Raw genomic sequence first — 22,317 nt, 5'->3', positions numbered from 1 at the left:
GTAACTGGGTTAAAAGAAACAACAAACGGTGCTACACCAACTTCAGTAGAAAGTAATTCATCAAGAAGCTCACCTCCACGAATAAAAAATGGTTGATTTTAGAACATATATTCTTCGATGATGATTAGTGCACAACAAAGCCAAAATGTTAATGCAACAATTACTTCTTCGCAAAGTCCTTTCTGACGCCTATCTCAGCAGACACCAAATGGCAAACTAGAAGATAATCTACAAATTTGTCAGACCAACCAGCATAAGCTCTGCAAGGAAGTATGCTTCAGCATTTTATGTGAAAACAATGTCAATGCAATCCCAAATTATTAAAGCAAAATATAAACAGCAGCGCTTGCCTAACATTCACATATTACAAATACTTTAGCCGCTTTTTCTTAGTTTAGGATTATTATAGAAAATATAAAAACCATCTATTTTGATATTGTAAGACTTCGACTCTCTTAAAAGTTATTGAACTAGATATTAAACCTTATTCCTTGTGAGAACGATAAACAAGACATCGCTTTCTTACTCCTTACTCCAATCTATAGTTCAATGATCGATAGGCTTTGAAGATCTAAGGCAAAGGAAGATCATGCCTAAGGCAAAATTGTTTCAAGCACGGATAGAACCGGAAGCGCTCCTTCTTTCAAGCTTTCGGGATTATGGAAGTTTTGAAATTAATGGAAAGATAATCTACTTTCATTAAATGATTTATTAGATAATCGAAAACAGAGGATCTTGAATACTATTCGAAATTTAGAAGAACTGCGTTGGGGGGGGGCATTAAACAGTTGGAAAAAGCCCTAGCTCGCTTACGAAAAGTGAAAATTCGCTAATTTCTATTAATTGTCAACGATCTCATACACTTACGGGTTTCACACGAACAATACACCCATATTTTAACTCATTTAGGATCTGTTCGATAATGATTATGAGAATTGATTTTTTAATCGTTAGAGAAAAAAGTGAATCTCACATGTAAATGAAAAAGTCAAAAATGATGGTGGGGGGGGGCATTAAACAGTTGGAAAAAGCCCTAGCTCGCTTACGAAAAGTGAAAATTCGCTAATTTCTATTAATTGTCAACGATCTCATACACTTACGGGTTTCACACGAACAATACACCCATATTTTAACTCATTTAGGATCTGTTCGATAATGATTATGAGAATTGATTTTTTAATCGTTAGAGAAAAAAGTGAATCTCACATGTAAATGAAAAAGTCAAAAATGATGGTTGAAATAGTTAAATAACAATCAAAATATTAATTTTTTTGGGAAAAAATTGTTACCAAACAGGGGCTTATATTCTTTAATACCGACCCAATGTTCAATTGCCAGCCAATTCATAAATTTATGTACCTAATTTGCCAAAAAGCAGGATTATGAAGTACGCAATCCTTTTAACGTACAGAGTTCATTTGTAAAAGTGTAAGAATCCTAAAATAAACTGAATGCAAAGAAACACAAATCAAATTGAAGAACATCTCCACTAAACAAAAGATTATAGGGCCATCTGCAGCATTGTACCAAATTTTGCACCCTTTTGCATCAAATTGAAATTCATCTTCAACAATTACACCAAAATTTATTCTAAATGAACAGTATTTAATCATTTTCTTCCATTTTTTTATTTAAAAGATTATCATAAATTACTAAATAAAAAATTACGTTAAATTACGGAAAAGTTCAAATTCATTAATAATATAAAAAATAGTACAATTAATAAAAACACTACAACAATAAAAATATTAAATCATGATATTAAAAAATAGTGTAATGCATTTCGAATTAAGATATTATGATACTATGAAGTTGAAATATTATTGCAATTTTTAATTCTCGGAATTCATATGTTCTTCCCACAAATGATAGATTAATACATTTCGAAGTGCAATGTGAGCCTCTTTATCCTTAATTTGTCTATGACGAGTAAGGAATTCTACGTCGTCATTTAATATATTTCCTATTAACTTTAAGAAATAATCATATTTGTTATATTTTAAATTTTTCTTCTTTTAATTAATTCATTAATTATTATTTTTTACATTTAAAATTTAATTTAAATGCAAATAATAATAATAATAATAATAATAATTTATTGTATTGAAACATATATAACAAAAATACCCTTAGTCAATGTATTTGAAAAATGAAAAGAAAGGTCAAAAAAGAGTGTACACCTTGTACCAAAATGGTGCAAACTATAATACTTTTGCAAAAGAGTTGTTTTGCACCATAAAATGGTGTATTTTTGTGTTTTGGATCATACATTGAAAATGGCCTAGGAATGCTTAAAATCCCTAAAAATTTAACCAACCATAGAATATCACAATGTGGATAATGAAAGAATCAAGCATAGGTATTAAATGATCTTCTCATCTCACAAGGAAATGAATGCATAATTATGAAGGACAGGGAAACCCACTTGAACAACCCTTCAAAAATTGGGGGTTGTGTGGCACCCCTCCTATTGGGGCGAGGAGGGGTGCGCCTCCAACTGGTTTTTCAAGGGGTTGTTCAAGAAGCACCCTCATGGAATGAAGGAAACGCACAAAGAAATCTTTTCAAGTACATTGTACACAATCATTTGATACTAGAATAGGCAGATGAAAACTCTCTGAATTCTTGAGTACCATAATGCCATAAACCAATCTAATCGACATTTCCCAATTATCTTGGTACGTTCTAACACATCAATAAAATTCATGTTTTTCAGAAAGAGAGAGTATATAGACTATCAAAGTATTTACAATTGTACTATATCCACGTCGATGTTGACACACCAATGTACACGCCCCTCACAAAAAAAAAGCCAACACTATTTTTTATTGGGCATGTATCCCGCTGTTATATGAGGAACATGTACACCAACATTAACATATCAATGTACAAATGGTAAAATTCGAGTTTTGTGTTTTCGAAATAGGCTGGCTGCAATAGCTACCTAGGTCATTTCCAAATTCGGCTGTCAAAAAAATTGCAAATGACAAACGATCTAAAATTTCTCAGAGGCAACAATTTATGATTAAGTAGTGTAATCAATTGCCCATTTAGATAAACCCCATGGCCATACTGTTAAGTATCCTCTCACTATCTCACAGAAAGGGTGAAAATAATAGTATTACCAAATATCATGCATCTGCTCAGGCTCAGGCTCCCTGCAAACTATCTATACAGACGCACAAATCAGTTCAGGAATCTATAAGGTAATAAAAACACAAATGAAGTTGAAAAAAATCTCTGCTGAACACAAGATTATAAGAACGCTTAATCATCCCTAAAATTCAAAGCCCTAAGAATAATAGAAGCGGAGAAACAAGTAAATTTTAAAAAAGAAAAAGGTAGATTATGTAAGGCTTCGTTAACATAAAAACCAGCTACGCACAACTAAAAAGGATCAAGACAAATTTACAGAATTATCCCCACAAACGATAGCTATTTCCGATACTAGGCCCCTCTCACTTCTTTCCCTTCTTAACAGCTACTTTCTTTACGGGAGACTTGACACTCTTCGGCTTCACGCTCCTAGCCGAGGTCCTCTTAGCAGCTGGCGCAGCCTTCTTGGGAGCCGCCACCACCTTCTTCCCAGGAGTAGTTCTCGACGAGGTCCTTGCCACCTTAGCCGGTGGCTTCTTCTCCGTTTTTGGCTTAGCTACTGCCTTGGTCTTGGCAGCCGCCTTTGGCTTAGCCGCTGCAACAGCTTTAGGTTTTGCAGCTGGCTTCGCCTTAGCACTTGGCTTCGGCTTAGCAGCTGGCTTTGGGTAGGCTTTTGAAGGGCCAGGCTTCTTCTCCTTAGTGATTTTCAGAGAAGAAGCTTTCGGCTTGGCGACTGGAACGGGCTTCTTCTTAACCGGTGCAGAGGCAGCTGGCTTCGGAGCCGACGGGAGCTTGTACGAACCCTTCACTTTGACCAGCTTTCCAGAAGCCACGAACTTTTTCAATTGAACCAGCAAAAGCCTCTTGAAATTCGGTGGGAGATTCTTCTGCTTCTCCTCAATGAACTTTGTAATTGCGTACTGACTAGAACCAGTTTTCTCCTTCAGCGTCACAATCGCATCCTCAATCATCTGAAATACAAATTTCAGCCAAAAAAGGGGAAAAATCAGATCTAAAATTCATAAAAACGAAAATCCAATACAAAATGTAAAAAAAATGAAAAACAAACAGCCAAATACCTCGAGATAAGGAGGATTACGCTTTCGCGGGACAACAATAGCTTTTTTAGGCTTGGATTCCTTTTTGGTGGTGGCTTTCTTAGACTTGGCTGTTTCCGCTGGAGGGTTCTCTCCAACAGCATGTTCATCTCCGACCCGTTCGGCCACACCCTCAATAGGGACAACAGGTTCTTCAGTGGTCATAATGCTAATTTGAAATCAAAAAACTAGGGAGGACTAGTTGTGGTAATTTGAAGAAATTGAGAATCTCAATACAAATCTACTGGAATTTTGGAGGGGTTGAGCGATGATCAATGGGAAGAAATGGGCAGGGTTAAATAGCGAGCGTTAGGGGGCTGCTGAAAGCTGATTGGCTGAAGGCCATTGAGACGGATCGAAACTTTGACTAAAGTTTAAACTTAGGCCGTCGGATTGGATTTAATCTACGGTCTATAATCTAAGATGTTGAGACTTGGATTGGGATGCAGAGTAGTAGCTGTTTTGATGCCCTAGAGGTGTGTTTTTGTGCTTGATTTAACTGGGAATAAATTGATCTAGATTGGATGGACTACGGTGAGGTTTTTTTTATTTTGTAGGGAATTTCATAAGCTTTCTGAAGAGTATTCGTGGGAGTCATGAGTTTTTTCATTTGGGAGATATTTAATTCAGAAGCAAATGTGGTCGAGACGAGGGTACTCATGGAGCATATTGTGGTTTTGGAGCCTTTTATGATAATGCTTGAAACAAATAGCTGGTTTCCACAGTGGATTTGATAGTACTTGAACCGATGAGTCCGTAGTAACAAGAATCGTGCAAAATGGATCATATTTGGACCGAAAATAAAATTTCAAATTGGGTCGAAGATGAACATTTTAGACAATTAGGATATTAGGATACACTTTGTTACCAAAATTTGGTTTCCACTAAAACTACATTATATTTCAACACATTATTGTTCGTTAAAAGTATAGAATACAAAATCTTAAATTGAGGACAAAGTTAATATTTACATTGCACATTTATCCCTCGTTTATTCATTTTGTCACGTATTGTAACATATTGGCCACCTATGGAAAATTTTGGCAGACATTGTCCACTTAAATATTTATAATTTATCTTTTATCGGAGGATTAATTTATCATAATTTATCATCACTCTTTCTCTAATCCTCTCTGGTACATGTTCACAATTAGTGCAATTCTCCATTGGAGATGCTATTTTCTCCATTCCCTAATTTGCCTGCCATATGTACAAATTATTAACATTTTTGCATTGAAAATGCTCTAATATCACTCAATCTTCCATTGAGGCCACATTGATGAATGACAATTCCAATCGTGACACCTCCACCATTGGCCTTTATGGAGCATATTTCTAGAGTAGCTCGTATTGGAATCAAATTTTGATATATATTTTATTAGATTGACTCAACTTCTCGTGGGAACGCTGTGAATTATCCCTTTTTGCTTACTTGTTTTTGTGTAGAAATTTCAATTGAGTAAAAATGAAACCATTTAGGAAAATATATCGTGATAATTGCATCTTTGGTCATCGATCTCACAACAGTAGCAAATCAGTCTTCTATCTTTAGAAAAAGTGTGCGTTAATCTCAATATTTCATTATAATTACACAATCAATCATCAACAATAATGATCGTTCAAATGCTATTAATTCAACAAAAATTATAAATGTGATACTCTTGAAACAATGAATTTTATGCGTTCTTACTCACAATTTCCACTTCTACAAGAATTTTATACCTTTAATAAATTCATCTTTTATCAATGCGCTTACTAATGTAGTCGTTAAACTTTACTATCTTTCTTGGAATGTAATCTTACAATCATCAAAAAATCTTTCTTCGAATTCCATTTTACTACCGTCCATTTGACTTCCTCTTATTTCATTTTCTAATTTCTATCTACAGTTTTCTGACATTAAATCTTTTCTAACTATATTAAATGTACAATATATATCTATTAATGCTATCAAATTTAATTTTATCATTTTGTTTATCTGTACTTCTATGGGTATTCTGATCTTTTTGTCGTCTTTACTCTAGATATTTGACAAATTATTTCTTGATTTTTTGTTTCCAAATAATTATTTCTGTGTAATTATCTATAGATTGTTTTCCTTTTATTTCTAGTTTTCTGATCATGTATTGTATTTCTCATAATGTTTCGTGTATTTTATCTATTTTATTATTTGTTTCTATTATTTTATTTTCTAATATTTTTATACTTTCACTACAGTCTTTATTTTTATTATTATTTATTTCTTCTTTAATCTCTAAACAATTATTGTATTGAATTTCTAGACAATTCTTACACTGATTTCTATTTTTATGTCTTGGGTATATTTTGCATATTTTACATTTATCCATCATTGATCCTTGTCCTCTAATCCATTCATGGATACATTTTTGTTCTACACTCATCATCTTTATATTTAAAACTGAAAAATCTAATTCTTCTAAGCTATCATAATTGTCTTCAGGATTACTTATTATTTTTAAATTATCTAACTCTTCATCTATGTAAATACTATATACTGAGTTACAAGATTTGTTATCAGATAATTCTATTATGTTGCATTGTATTTTTTTAATTATCATAGATTTAGCTGTATTTTCTTTATTTTTATATTTATTTGGGCATTTGTTAGCAAAATGTCTAGGGTCTGCACAAATATAACATTTACAGTCTTTTTTAGTTTTTGATTTTCTAACATATCTATTATAATTGGGTTTTTTATTTTATAGCATGTCCTACTTGGTCTAATATTATATTTCTTTTTATTTTGATATTGCCTTTTATATTTTTATATTTTTATTTTATTTATACAATTTTTCTTTCTTCTGCTATAATTATATGTATGTGGTGTATATAAATCTAAGCAAAAAAAATAATTTAATTTTTTTTTTTTTTTGCTTGCTAGCTACTTCTTCTACACAATACTCTTTTAATTTATCAGTTATAAATTTTATGGTAGCACTAATAGTTATTTCCCTTATTGGGTTTGACTTTACGTCTTTTATAATTTTATCATTTCATGGTGGTGGTGTCTTTCTATATAATCTTTCAAATATACGGTAATCTAATGCTAATCCTATTGCGCTTGCTAACTGTTCAAAGTCTAACAAAAATGGTTGTATGTATTTCATATAACTAATACTTAATTTTTCTAAATCTTCTAAAACTTTATTTTGTTCATAAGTGTTATCTCTATTGGGATCAAAACCTATAATTAATTCTCTAATAAAGCTTGTAAAATTTCTAGGATTATCTCTTCCAGTCATTCGTAATCTAATTTCATCTGATTTTAGTTTTTTGTTGTAACGTATACATCTAAAACAGTATTTCCTAAATAATTTTCTAAGTAAGCCCACATTTCTTCTACACTCACTTGTATAGGTATACTATTATATGCTCTAATTATAGAATTTTCCCATTTAGTTCTAGTACTAGGTCTGTCTTGTGGTTTACAATTATTTAACTCTAAGATTAATCCTCTATCGATTGCTAATGGTAAACTACATCATTCTTTCGTTTGTTTTTTTCCTAAGCTTTTATATTTTTTTATCAGTCCATTCGAAGTCTCTTGCAGGGGGAAAAGGATATTTACCTCGTATATTATATTCTGTATTCATGGATTCTTTTCTTTTTCCAAATTCTTGATCTGTTTCCATTTTAACTCTCTTGCTAGTTTCTTTCATCTTGATTTCTATGTATTCTTGATTTTTTTTTATTAACATTCTAGTTTCTATCTCTCTAACTTTTCTAAGATTTCTATAATATTCCATATCTATATATCTAAATTCTTTTTCATCATCCTCACTTTCATCTTCTTCACTATCTTCATCTAGAGCATGAATTTCGTCTTCACCTTAGTAGTCCTCCATTTCAAAATGTCCACATTCTTCTTCATTTTCTTCCTTATTATGTTGTGTCTGTTCTGCTTGATAATTATAATTTTCAAATCTAATACTTAAAGTTCCATTACTATTTTTGTGCATAATATTATTTTTTGGTACTAATATTGGTTTTGTAGAAAATTTCCTAAGTTCCAATCTAATCGTGCATATGCTTCTGAAGAGAATTTCTTTGTTGGGATTGCCTTTATACCTTTTTGTCCTAATAATGTAATTATTTGATTATTTTCTAATTTATAATGAGTAATACTATTTTCACTTAGTCTTCCTATGAATCATGTGCAAATTAATAAATTATCCTCATATATTTTCATTTGATATCATTTACTTTTTATTCATATTTTAATATATTTATAGAAATTCTTTGTTCTAACTAAATAGTCTCGTGTAAAATATATTATTCCACATTTATTATTCATATATAATTCTATATCTGTGAATCTTTTATGATATAAACATACTAATACTTTAGTTCCTAAATTTTCTCTATGAAGTCCTTTTACTCCTATTATTATTAATCCTAGATGAGTCTGTTGAAAATTTTTATTAACAATTTCTTTATAAGATTCTTTTTCTATTAAATCTAGAGATATAAATTGATCTTCATGTGTAGAGAAAATAAAAATTTCTCCATAATGCCGATATATTAAAGATTTGCTAAATATATTTCATTTTTTATATATGTCTAAAACTTTTACTAATTTTAGTTTATTCTATCTAAACATTTTTTTTTGTTTTTCTGTATCTATTAGAAATTATAGTCTTATTTCAGATTCCGTTTTTCTACTTAACGTTCTTAATAAAGGATTTACCTATTAATTTACTACTACTTGCTACGATTTATTTTCCCTTATCCATTATGGATAGATTTACTTAGTTTTCTTAAATTTACTAGGTTCTTTAATTTTACTTAAATCTAATATTTTTAGTTTATTTATTATATTATCTAAATTTTGTCTATTATCTGTTGACTTTTCTTTTTCTAATATTTTAACTATGCTTTCCAAATTTTCTAAGTTAGGACTAGATTGTGTTTCTCCTATATTATTAGATTTTTTTTTAATATTTCGGTATTTTGATTTTTAATATATTCTAGATTTGTTTCTAAAATTTTTATATTTTTATTTATATTTTCTAATAAAGTTTCTACTCTTCTATTTGAATTGTTCCTTTCTAAATTTTATCCTAAATTTACAAATAAGTTTACAATACTATTTAACTGTTTATCTTCACTATGTAAAGTATGTCTAAACTTATTATCAAAATTACAAATTAGAGAAGCTACTTCTAAGTTATCTTTTCTTTTTATAGTTTCCTAAAATTTTTAAATTTAAATACTCATTTTTTTTCATAAACTATATAATTTCTGGCTATTCTAAACTCTAATACCAATTCTTTATACAAGAAAAAGACTTTGTAGTGAAATGACAACTACGAAAAAGAAAGTCTCGTAAGAAAATGACAAGTAAGAAAAGAAAAATCTTTAAAAAAAACTACCAATTTAAACACGTTTTGAAAATCTTTGTAACAAATTCTTTGAAAGAAAAAGCCTTGCAATCTTTGTAAAAAAGTCTTTCAAAAATTTTAATACGTTTGAAAAGTTTGAAAAAACAATTCTACACTAATTTATATTATTTTTGCTACTAAAGTTCAATTACTAAATATGTCTAACTAGTTCTACTGAAATTTCTTTTATTATTTTTTCTTCTAATCTTTGCTCGTTGTTGTCTTTCTTTACAATATTTATGATCTTTTATCGAGAAATTTAGACACTGAGAGATAGAGAGCTCGGTGATTGCTTCTTGATTTGTAAAGACGAGTTACCTCTATTTATGTCTAAAGCGAATAAAATATGGCTTCCTACAACGACTAATCTTCCTATTTATCTGTTTTCTAAACAAGTATTAATATATCCGTTAAAACTTTCTAATGAAAAAGTAAGTGTGGCAGTGTATCTAAAGGTATAAAATATTAGAACTTTAAAATGATACGTTTGTAATGGCCTTTGAGTACTTTACGGTTCAGCAAATTAATTTCTTCAGACCTCTTTTTTTTTTCTTTTTCTTTTTCATTTTTTTAACACTCTCTCTTAGCTTTTTTCTCGACCTTTTAAAGAAGGTTTAAGACTGTAGCCAAAAAAAATTTAATCGTGTATAAAAAGATTTTAACAAACTCCCACTATTAGGACACAAATTAGCCACTTAACTCAGATAATTACTTTATCTTTTGGCCATGAAATCCAAAATAAATAGGTTAAGAGCGTTAAAATTATATTTTTGAAACAGAAATAAAATATTATTTGTGAATAAAATAATTGCTTACTTGGTGTTTTCCCTTTTAGGCCTTATCCAAAAAATAACTAAAGTAAACAAAAATTATAAACAAGAGAAGTTATGAAAAGAACTTACTTCAATTCTGAAATCTTTGAATTTACAAGGATGTCTTTGAATTTACAAAAATAGTGGAGATATTTTTTAGTACAAGTGTGATAGTTTGCTTTGTGTTTTTTTTTTTTTTTTTTTTGGTGTGTTTTATTTTGTGAGAGGTGTGGATATTTATAGACCCTGGTACATCACGTATATTCTGTTGGTGTTGTAAGTATGCTATAAATAATTGAAGAATACTATACAAACTTTACAGGTGTGCGATCTAAAATCAAAGAAAGAAATAAATAATGTACAATTCTCCATGTGAGCAGTTAAGGAATGAATTATTTAAAAATATGCTACTGACAACTTTATCTTCACGCTTGACTTTGCTTGATATCTAAGAATCAACTTTACAGATGTTTGAAATTTGTTCAAAAGGCTTTATCTTTACGCTTCTTCTTTCTGACTTCTCGATCTTGATAATTCTGTCTTTCTATCTCGTCCTTTTCGATTATTAATCTTATATGTCCATCATTTCTACTATGGCTTTCTATCACGTCCTTTTGAATTTGTTCTGCTTTAATTCTCATGGCAATGTGCACTTGGCAGAAAATAACTACGTTGTTCCATTGTGCTACTAATCTAAAATCATTATTTTGAACTTCCATCATAGCTGCGGTTTCTAATATTCTTTTTTATAATCAATTTGTCTAATTTTTATTTTAATATTCGTCCTCGAAGAGGGTCTATATCTTTTGGCTCCTTCATAAATTAAAATTAGAAGATAAGCTGGAATTACAATGCCATTATTTACACGAGGGGGTATGGAAATGAATTGAATCATTAAGGGATGATCTTTTAACTGATCAAGAATATGTTTAAGTTTTGGTGGAAAAATCGAAAAGATCTGTTTAATATGTATAGAGTATCTATCATACCAAACTATAAAGTTTGGTAAAAAAAGGTCTTCTTCTTCTTCAAATATTGTATAATCAAAGAATATTGTTGGAAATTGTGTCTAAGAAAGGCTAAATTTTAGGCTGAATCGTATTTGGGACCATGTCTAAGGAAGTATCTGTTTTCATTATGATAGTAACTTAAAATTTGAGCAAAATCTATAATTTCCTGAACAGCGAAATTCTTTTATAGAACTTCGAACAATACTTGCGCAATCACCAATTTTCTGTTCTAATTTGTATAAAGTCTTTTCTTGTCCTGCAACTGTAGAATCAATTAGTTCAATAAGTCTTTCAATTTTATCAGAATAATTTCTACTTATAGAGGTGATGTCTTTAGAAATGAGTTTTTCAAGTGTATCTCTAGAACTAAGTCTATCATGCAATCAAAGAATCTCATTTTGATATTTACTAATAGTTTATTGGGATGAAATTTGATCTTCAAGTGTTGTAGTCTTTATTCTAACGAATCATTTCTAAGATTTAAATTTCTAACAACTTTGGTCATAATTTCACAACTATCACAAAGTTGTATTGATAAAGATGATGATAAAGTTTGAGAGGGGGTTTGCATGGTCTGTCTAACTCTTTCGGATATATGAAAATTAAATCCCATCATTTCTCTACAAAAATTTAAAACTTCTTCAAGTGCATAAAATTTTTTGAAAAGAGGGTTGGAAAATCTTTCTACTTATTGTTGTACTTCTGGCCAATAATTATATATACCGTGCTATCTATCTTTAATTACTATAAAGAAACTAAAATTTCTGATTTCTACTTGATTATGAATCTGTCTAAAATAGTTAGTTAGGGCATTAATGCTGTCTAATTTTTGTTTAGAGTTACGTGTCATCCAGAGATTATCCAATAGACAATGTTTTCTTTCTCGTAGTCTTTCTAAATTATTTCCTCTGAATCGAAAATTAGATCCTTGAGGAGTCACTCTCAAAGTGACATTTCCAAAGTTCATCATCCTTTGATCCATTTGCATCATGAAGATAATGAGTTAAAAATTTAATAACCCGAATACTAAAATTATCTGCTAAAATATTATTTTTTCCGTCAATATGTTCTATATTAATTTTATAGCTGCTTAATGTCTCATATAATTTCAACTATCTTTTATATCTTATCTTATCAAAATTTATCTTTTTAATAAATTTTACTATAACTTCACGATCTGACCTAATTGTAAATTAGTGTTTAAAAATAATTTAAACATTTCTATTCTATGTATGATTGTCATTATTTCATAATCTAAACTAGTTAGATATTTTCCTTTTATCTTGTATTTTTCACTAGTATATCTACAAATTTTTTTCTTCTTTTTTATCACTATACTTATTTAGTTTGGAATATAAAATTTATCCACATCTTAATTCACATCCATCTATTTTTATTATATTCACTATTTAATGGTAATTCTAATGGTGGTAAATTTTTAACTTCTGTTTTTATCTTTTTAACTAATTCTATATCTGATTGATTAAAATATTTTTGTCATTTACTGGACAATTTACTGTATAGTGATCCTACTTTCCTTCCTAAATCTTTAATAAAATGTCTAGCATAATTGAATATTCCTAAAAATTCACTTTTTTGGTCTATTTATTTCCATCTTCTTTTTACTTATAATTAAACCATTTTCTATAAATTTATTCAAGGCTATCTCTAAATATTTCATATGTTCTTTGTAGTTTTTACTATGTACTAGAATATCATCTATATATGCACAAACAAATGGAAGAGAATTAAGTATACTATCCATTTTTCTTTGAAAAATAGACGGTGCATTTTTTAATCCAAAATGCATGACTAACCATTTAAAGTGTCCTAATGGGGTAGTAAAAGTTGTCCAAGGAATTAATCTTTTACCATTTTTATTTGTCAAAATCCAAATTTACAATCAAATTTAGAAAATATCTTGCTATTTTGTATTTTATTTATTAGCATATCTTTATCTGATATCTTAGTTATCATTTAATCTTTTATAATTTATAATCATTCTTGCTTTTCCTCTTTTTATTTCACTATGATTTCTAATCATAAAGGCTGTTGATCTGTGTTGATTATTAGACGATCTTATTACTTTTAAATCTAATAATTATTTAATCTGTATGTTAAAATCTTCTATATCTTGATTCGTATGTTTTATTTCTGCTGTTCTAATTTTTATATTTTCATTTATTGTGTTCTAATTTAGCTTCTATTTTATTTTTATCCCAATGCTTTATATGGTCTTCTCCTATTATTTGAATTTTTTTAATTAATTCTAAAATTTTGTCTATACTATCTATTTTAGAAGATGTCTTTTTAAAAATTATTAATTCTTTATTTCTTGGTATAAAATTTGTTTTTAAAGTTTGTAAAGATAAATTATCTAAAAATTCTAAATTTTCTTCAATTTCTAGATCTGGATCTTGTTTTGGTTATGTTGTGTGTGTGATATATATATATATATATATATATATATATATATANNNNTATATATATTTTGATATATATATATATATATATATATATATATATATATATATATATATATATATACACTACCATAAAAGAGAGAATGAGGGTTTACTATTTATTTTGGTCACACTCGTTTTCACACTTAACCGGTTTGGGAACTAGTTTAGCAACATGAAAAATTCTATTCAAAAATACTATAGGAATTTTGTCACACGTCATTGTCCGCTACAATATTTCTCCCTTGCCTTAAATTTGACACATCATACTCTTTCTCCAAATTCTCACGCTATTACCTATCAACCATATCTTATATATTTAAAATTTTAAAATTATATTAATAAACAAAATTATTGTAAATAAAACGTAAAAAAAAATATTCACTCCGCGCATGTAGAAAAAAATTTACGTCATACCACATAATTTCTCTTGAACAAAATGATGTATTGAGAAAATTGTTAAGAAAAAATAATAAATAGTAATAAAAAAATTGATTTTTTTAAGAAAAATGACTTATACGCATTTTTTAACACACACGTTTAATATCTGTTTAACTATTTTCGATATTCATTTAGATCATTCGATATGTCTATGATACAGTTCTTGAAATGAGTTTCAAGAGAGTGTAAAACATTTATCAATTCGACTATCGTACAATCGTCAATGAATTTTTAAAATTAGCTTATTATCGAAAATTTCGAAATATAATTTGAAAATACCTATTTTGACGTCCCGTAACATTTGCTACGATAGCCGTTTCACACACCGTTAACGACGTGCAATACTATGCCGCGAGTATTTCAAAATGATATTAAAAATGTAATATTTCGATTTCGTTTGATATCCCGTAATGAGCCTAAAAATGAATACAAAAACATAAATTTAAAAAATATAATAATAATAACATTTAGCAAACCTCCGTGCATGGAGGTTTATGCGTTCGGGGAGTCCTCGCACCAATATGCAAATTTTTTTTTTTACTTTTATTTGTAATGCATTTTTTATTAATATTTAATTAAAAAAATTGAATATATCTAAATATTTATTTAAAAATGTTGAAGTTAATATTTTTTACCTATAAGTAACTTTTACAATTATAATTTTTTTATTACTATTAAATAACTTGAAGTGATTTTTTTACTTATAAGTAACTTTTTACATTCTAGATAGTTTAATCTTTTTATTAATCTTTAATTTAAAAAACTAAATATATCTAAATATTTATACTTTTGCAATTATAAGAGAATGAGGGATTAATATTTTACATTCTAGATAGTAACTTTCACCTTTTTTTTTTTTTTTTTATATAAGTAGCTTTTGCAATTATAAGAGAATGAGGGATTAATATTTTTTTTTTTACCTATAAGTAGTTTTTACAATTATAAGTTTTTTCATTTTAAATAACTTAAAGTGATTTTTTTATCTATAAGTAATTTTTTATCTTTTAGATAGTGTAATCTCTTCTTTTACTTTTAAACAAATTGGTTTGAGAACTAGTTTGGCCACAGGAAAAATTCTATTCAAAAATATTGTAGAAATTTTGTCACATGCCATTTGAGTGCAATGTCACGTCCACTGCAATATTCATTCCTTACTTTGAATTTGACACACTATACTCTTTCTCCTAATTCTCACGTTATTAATTATCAACCATATCCTATATATTTAAATTTTTAAAATTATATTAATAAAAAAACTTATTGTAAATAAAATGTAAAATATATATATTCACTCCGTGTATGGAGAAAATTTTTTACGTCTTGCCCATAATTTTTCTTGAGCAAAATGATGTATTGAGAAAATTGTTGCAAAAAAATAATAAATAGTAATAAAATAATTGATTTTTTTTAAGAAAAACGACTTATACGCAATTTTTTAACACATACGTTTAATATCCGTTTAACTATTTTCGATATTCATTTAGATCATTTGACGTGTTTATGATATAGTTCTCAAAATGAGTTTCGAGAGAATATAAAACATTTATTGATTCGACTATCGTACAACCGTCGATGAATTTTTAAAGTTAGCTTGTTATCGAAAATTTCGAAGTATAGTTTCAAAATGCTTATTTTGACATCCCGTAACATTTGCTACGATTAGCCGTTTCACGCACCGTTAACGACATGCACTACCATGCCGCGATTACTCCAAAATGATATTAAGAATGTAATATTTCGACTTCGTTTGATATCCTCATAATGAGCCTGAAAATGAATACAAAAATATAAGTAAAAAAAAACCAAAAAAAAAAAAACAAGAAAAAAACTAATGTTAGAAGCTCCGTGCACGAATCATGCACAGGCTCCGTGCACAGAACTTTTTTGCCTTCGTGCATAGAGCAATATTCAAAGTAATGCACGTATTTTTTTAAATTTTTTTTATTAATATTTATTTTAAAAAAATTAAATACATCTAAATATTCACTTAAAAATGTTAAAGTTAATATTTTTTTACTTATAAGTAACTTTTACAATTACAATTTTTTATTACTTTTAAATAACTTTAGATGATTTTTTTCCTTATAAGTAACTTTTTACATTCTAGATAGTGTAATCTTTTTATTATTATTTAATTTTAAAAACTAAATATATTTATATTTATAGTTAAAAAATTTTAAGTTAACATTTTTTTATATAAGTAGTTTTTGTAATTATAAGAGAATGATGACTTAATATTTTTTTTTTTTATCTATAATTAGCTTTTACAATTATAAGTTTTTTTATTTTAAATAACTTAAAGTGATTTTTTACTTATAAGTAACTTTTTATATTTTAGATAGTGTATCTTTTTATTAATATTTAATTCGAAAAACTAAATATATCTAAATATTTTTGTCATGCTGATTTTCACATTGAACTGGTTTCAAACTGATTTGGTCCGTTGAATCTGACACACAATACTGTTTTTCCATTTTCTCTTTAGCATGACAAAAAAATTTAGATATATTTAGTTTTTTAAATTATATTATATTAATAAAGAGATTACGCTATCTAAAATATAAAAAATTACTTATAAGTAAAAAAAATCCCTTCAAATTGTTTAAAATAATAAAAAACTTATAAGTGTAAGTAAAATCTACTTATAGGTAAAAAAAAAAAAATTCCTCATTCTCTTATAATTGTAAAGCTACTTATAAATAAAAAAATGTTAACTTAAATTTTTTAAGTATAAATAATTTCTTAAAGTTATTTACAAGTAAAAGCAACTTATAATTGTAAAAGCTACTTATAAGTGAAAAATATTAACTTCGAGTTTTAAATATATATTTTTACCTATAAGTAGCTTATACAATTATAAGTTTTTTTATTTTAAATAACTTGAAATGATTTTTTTACTTATAAGTAATTTTTTACATTTTAGATAGTGTAATCTTTTTATTAATATTTAATTTAAAAAATAAATATATCTAAATATTTTTGACACGCTGATTTTCACATTGAACTGGTTTGGTCATATGAATCCGACATACAATAATCTTTTTCTATTTTTTCACGCTATAAACTATATATCAACTATATCCTATAATTTTATTAGTGATAATTTTTTTTACACAAAACGATTCTTTATTCCTATCTAAAATATAAAAAGTTATTTCTAACTAAAAAAATCACTTCGATTAATAATAAGATAAAAAATATTTCTAAAATGTAAAAAGTTTTTGAAATGAAATATTAATAAAAATATTACATTATCTAGAATGTAAAAAGTCTTATAAGTGAAAAAAAAAAATACTTCCACCTATTTAAAAATAAAAGCTACTTATATGTAAAAAAAAAGCTTCAACATTTTAGGGTAAATGTATAGATATATTTAATTATTGCAAATTAGATATTTTAAATTAAAATATTAATAACAAAAAATTACTAAAATAAAAAGAGTGTGTGTGTGTGTGTGTATGCGCGCACTCCATGCATGGAACATAATTTTTTTTAAAATATATAATTTTTTTAACTTCTTTTGTCTTTATGTATGTTTTAAATAAATCTGTTCAAATACTGCTTTTCTATCCATGAAAAGAGGAATTTTCTTTATTTTAAATTTTTTTCAACTTACATTTTTTCTATTTATAAAAGAATTTTGATTTTTTAAATTCTTTTCCCTTTATTTATGATTGAAATTAATACTTTCCATTACTGCTTTTCTCTTCGTGAAAAGAGATTTTTTTGAAAAAATATTTTCAATTTATAAAATTTTTCATCTTTTTTTATTTGTGAATTGGTAGATTAAAATTATTTCAATTTAAATTTTTTCTATTTATTATACAATTTCCCCCCTTTTTTTTTTGGTGGATTGGTGGAAATTATTACTTTTGCTTGCACCACATTAGAGCGTTCATTTTTGTCCCGTACATTTTCACATTAAATTGGTTTGAAATGGGTTCGGTCAAAATGATTTGTCTTACACTATTCTTTTCTCTTTTCTTTTCTTTCTTCTAAAAGGGGCAATTCTTACATTATTATTCATTCTTGTAGCACTCGATTTTACGTACTGTTCCAAAATTGGTTTTCTTACTATTCAACCATTTTATCTCGCACTTTCATCCACTTGGTTTTAGCAACTGTTCACAAATTTCTTCCCTCTAAAGTTACTTTTTGCTCTCTCTCTCTCTCTCTCTCTCATTTCACACGTCTTTTGAATTAACTCTTCCCACCACAATCAAATCGAATTGAGGAAGAAAAAAGGTAAAATCCAAAACACACACGCTTGCCTCATATTGAACTTCCTTTTCATTCCATTTTCAGAACCTATTTAATCTGATAACTGTCATTTGCGTAGTGTTCTATGTTGAGCAATGCATTTCCCTTCGAAATAGAAATTTCAATTTTTCCAATTTTCCAATTTTTTCAATATTTTCTTCGATAAAATGTTAATTTTGTGGTTCTCCTTCTTGTAGGTTCTTTTATATTCGTTTTCTTCTCTACGGTGCTCCCAGGTGAAAATATTTTTTTATTTTCTATTTTTAGTTTTGTAGTAATGGCAATCATGGTAATTTTGAATGATTTCTTGAATTTTGTGAATTTGTTGCTTTGTTATTGTTATTCTACATTGAATAACACATTTCTCTTCAAAATAGAAATTCTAATTTTTTCAATGTTTTCTTCAATAAAATATGTTTGTTTGACTGTTCTTATTTTTATAGGTTCTTTTATCTTTGTTCTCTTCTCTATGACACTCCCAAGTAAAAACCTTTTTTTTCTTGTTTTTGATTTTGTTGTAACAGTAATCATGTTAATTTTGAATGATTTCTTAAATTTTGTGCGTTTGTTGCCTTTTTTTTGTTAGTGATGATGTGTCACTTGAGGGACTAGAGCAAGAGTTTCAAGATTGAAAAATTGATGTTGTAAGTAGAGTCATCGTTTTTGTGGATCATAATATAATATATCATATCAATCATACACTACCTTAAAAAAGAGAACGAGACAATTACAACTCTTGCACTTTTAAATTAATTTTATTTTAGTTATAATTTGTAATAAATATTGAATTATTTGTTTACAACAAGTTGTGACAACTACGGTTTTGAAAGTGCAGTTAAACTGCGAGGGATGCATAAAATTTTTTTACAAATTTGTGACCAAACCAAAGGGTGAGTAGCCACCATACTATGTTTATTGAAATTGAAGTGTTTAATTGAGGCATTGACAACGTTATTGGGTATTAGAATGTGTAAATAAACAAATATAAGAATTTAATAAGAATGAATGAAGTAATGAACATGAAAATTCTTGCCGATTCTCTAAAGAAATAGAGGAGGATTTGATGTTTTGTTCATCCAGACAATTAGCCTTTGCAATCAAATTTAGGTTAAATTGACTGCTTTCATAAAATTAATAAAATAATACTTTTAAGATATGTATTCGTTTGCAAATTCTTGATTCTTTTTCACGGTGTATAGTTTTGTTCGCATTAGGTACACGTTTGATTTACTTCCATTCTCAAATTTTGTGACTTTATGCGAAATTGCATTTCTTGAACCTTGTAGGAAAATGAGGTTATCAGTATCCGTGTCTATTATTTTCTTAGGCAATATTGAAGATGTTCACATACATGTATTGTTGGAGGGTTGACTTCATTTTCTTCCTTGTGCCTCTCAATTATCTCAAAGGTAAAAGAACAAATATAAATGAGCTGAATCACCATCCGCTGATGCCACATTTTCTTTCGAATAAACTTTGCTTAACATCACGCATCTCTGAATTATCCTCAATTCCAAGTTCAATATTAATTTAAACCAGGATTATGTGTTAATTCTAAATACTTTCGAATTGAAGCAAAATTAAACTTTCGACGAATAGAAACATAAAGTGTTTGCAAATAATGCCTTTTTGATTGATATTATATTTGATGCACCCACTACTCCATTTATGATGCATGCTTTTGACTTAGTTTAAGGTTTTGCTTGAAAATGTAGTCATTGTCTTGAGATTGAATGTGTGTTTATTTTAAATAATTTGTCATCTGCAATGTTCTCACGTGTAGATGTTATTATTTCTAATAAAGTACATTACTTGTGTGAAATATCTATATGTATAGTGTCAGATGAATTTTTTTTTCCAATTCTATAATTTTCGGCCTGATTTATTTGCTTCGTCCAATTAGTTATTTTTATCATCATGCAAGTTATTTAAGAGTAAAAAAAATGTTATAATTGTAAAAGCTACTTATAAGTGAAAAATATTAATTTCAAATTTTAAGTATATTTCTAAAATGTAAAGAGTTACTTATGAGTAAAAAATTTGCTTCAAGTTATTTAAAAGTAAAAAAATAAAAAAATAAATAAATTGCGCCGTGTGCACGTGATTGTGTATGTGTGTGATAAGCACATGTTTATACAAATGAAATGCATGTGTTCATACACTAACTAATTCTGTTCAATGCATTCTCAGCTTTCCCTAAAAGTATGTGGCACATGAAAAGCAATAAAAAAATATAGATGGCAATGCATTCATGTTAATGATTTAAGATAATCATATTACATACATTGTCACTTACCATTATGACATTGCAAAAAAGTCAAGCTTTTTTTTTAGTATAGTTTTTTTATTTTATTTCTGTAGACTAATTCACTTGCACTCCTAACGGTGTTGTTGCAACAGTATTGCTTGGCTTTGCACCTCCTTTTATACTTTTACCTGTCAGTTCATCCAAGGTAACAACAAAAAATAAGAAATAGTGATTTATAAATTCAACTATGTTATTTTTCTGATTATGTTGTTCCACACATTCTAACTTGTTATTTTAACAGTTGAATGAGGTGCCTATGCCTAATCCATTTCATAAGCCTCAATCTGATTTCATGATTGATGTTACAAGGGTTGAAGGTATGCCTTTTAAAATAAACTATCTAAAAGTAGGAGCTTATAGTTTCTATGCATGATAAAGTTTTGAATGACTGTTTTTTATAGACAGATTCTCAACTTATGGTTGGCTCTGCGAATCTGTATTTAACATTGTTCTTATGGTCATGGTCATGAACAGTGATGATAGAGTGGGCATTCAACTGTCAGGTAACTAATCTTTGTGATTGATTCATGGGTTCCCAGTCATGATCAATTGTTACATTCTTTTGCGTGTGCCCATGAACATGAATTGTATTTAGACTCTTTAAATGAAATATCAAGTATGCTCAATACTTGTAGGGTACTAAATGATTTTGTTAGTTATCTCTCCCTCTCCCTCTATCTTTCTCTATGTCGGCACGCATATATGTTTACTAAAACTAATTGATCCATTTTAGGATTGTATACTTAATTGAAAATTTCAAAACTTTATTTATACAAAATGTGCACATTCAAGATTACTAATATCACTGTTAAACTTTTGGAAAATGATGACATGTTGTTCAGGTCCCTTTATACGCTAAAATTTTGTTTGCTAATTGTTTTTTGTCTTTTTTAAAGTGTATTTTATTTCCTGATGCTCTCTAGATGCATCGTGACTATAGTTTTTATTAGTTACATTATATGAAAATTTACCTTATCAAATCAATCCAATGCACATATCTCTGATCAATCCTTAACGCTAAACACACTAATATTATCTTAAAAAATAACACAACCCGTGCATTGCACGGACATGCGACTAGTATATATATATATCAAACTGACTCAACTTCTTGTTAGAACGTTGTGAAATCCCACTTTTCGTTTCCTTGTTTTGTGTAGAAGCTTCTATTTAGTCAAATGAAACCACTTAGGAAAATATAGCAAGATAATTACATCTTTGATCGTCGATCTTATGACTATAGCAAATCGATATTCTATCTTCAGAAAAGTGAGTTAATCTCAATATTTCATTATAAAATCACACAATCAATCGTCAATAATAACAGTCATTCAAATGCTATCAATTCAGCAAAAAATTATAAATGTGATATCGGAGCACAGACGTCAATGGAAAGGTTTAGTAGTATTACAAGTAAAAGTTTAAACTC

At 27.9% G+C, this 22,317-nt stretch overlaps 1 protein-coding gene across 1 annotated transcript; it reads right to left on the bottom strand.

Moving 5' to 3' along the window:
* Positions 1–3,224: 3,224 nt before the first annotated feature.
* On the bottom strand, positions 3,225–4,479 carry LOC111391418 (histone H1-like). The gene is made up of 2 exons (XM_023016635.1): positions 4,176–4,479; positions 3,225–4,067 (listed from the first exon to the last, which is right to left on the bottom strand). Exons 1-2 carry the CDS (start codon positions 4,356–4,358, stop codon positions 3,459–3,461), a joined length of 792 nt encoding a protein of 263 aa, XP_022872403.1. The 5' UTR covers positions 4,359–4,479; the 3' UTR covers positions 3,225–3,458.
* Between the last annotated feature and the right edge of the window lie 17,838 nt (positions 4,480–22,317).

This window comes from Olea europaea, unplaced genomic scaffold (genome assembly GCF_002742605.1).
Source record: "Olea europaea var. sylvestris unplaced genomic scaffold, O_europaea_v1 scaffold792, whole genome shotgun sequence".
In the NCBI taxonomy this organism is placed as follows: Eukaryota; Viridiplantae; Streptophyta; class Magnoliopsida; order Lamiales; family Oleaceae; genus Olea; species Olea europaea.
Note: the sequence above shows the minus strand (reverse complement) of the source record. Positions and strands in the feature narration are given on the sequence as shown.

Coding starts and splice junctions, on each gene's coding strand:
- LOC111391418 (XM_023016635.1), bottom strand. CDS start 4,358: ATGACCACTGAAGAACCTGTTGTCCCTATTGAGGGTGTGGCCGAACGG. Junction 4,068..4,175: donor GTAATCCTCCTTATCTCGAG/GTATTTGGCTGT, acceptor TTTGTATTTCAG/ATGATTGAGGATGCGATTGT.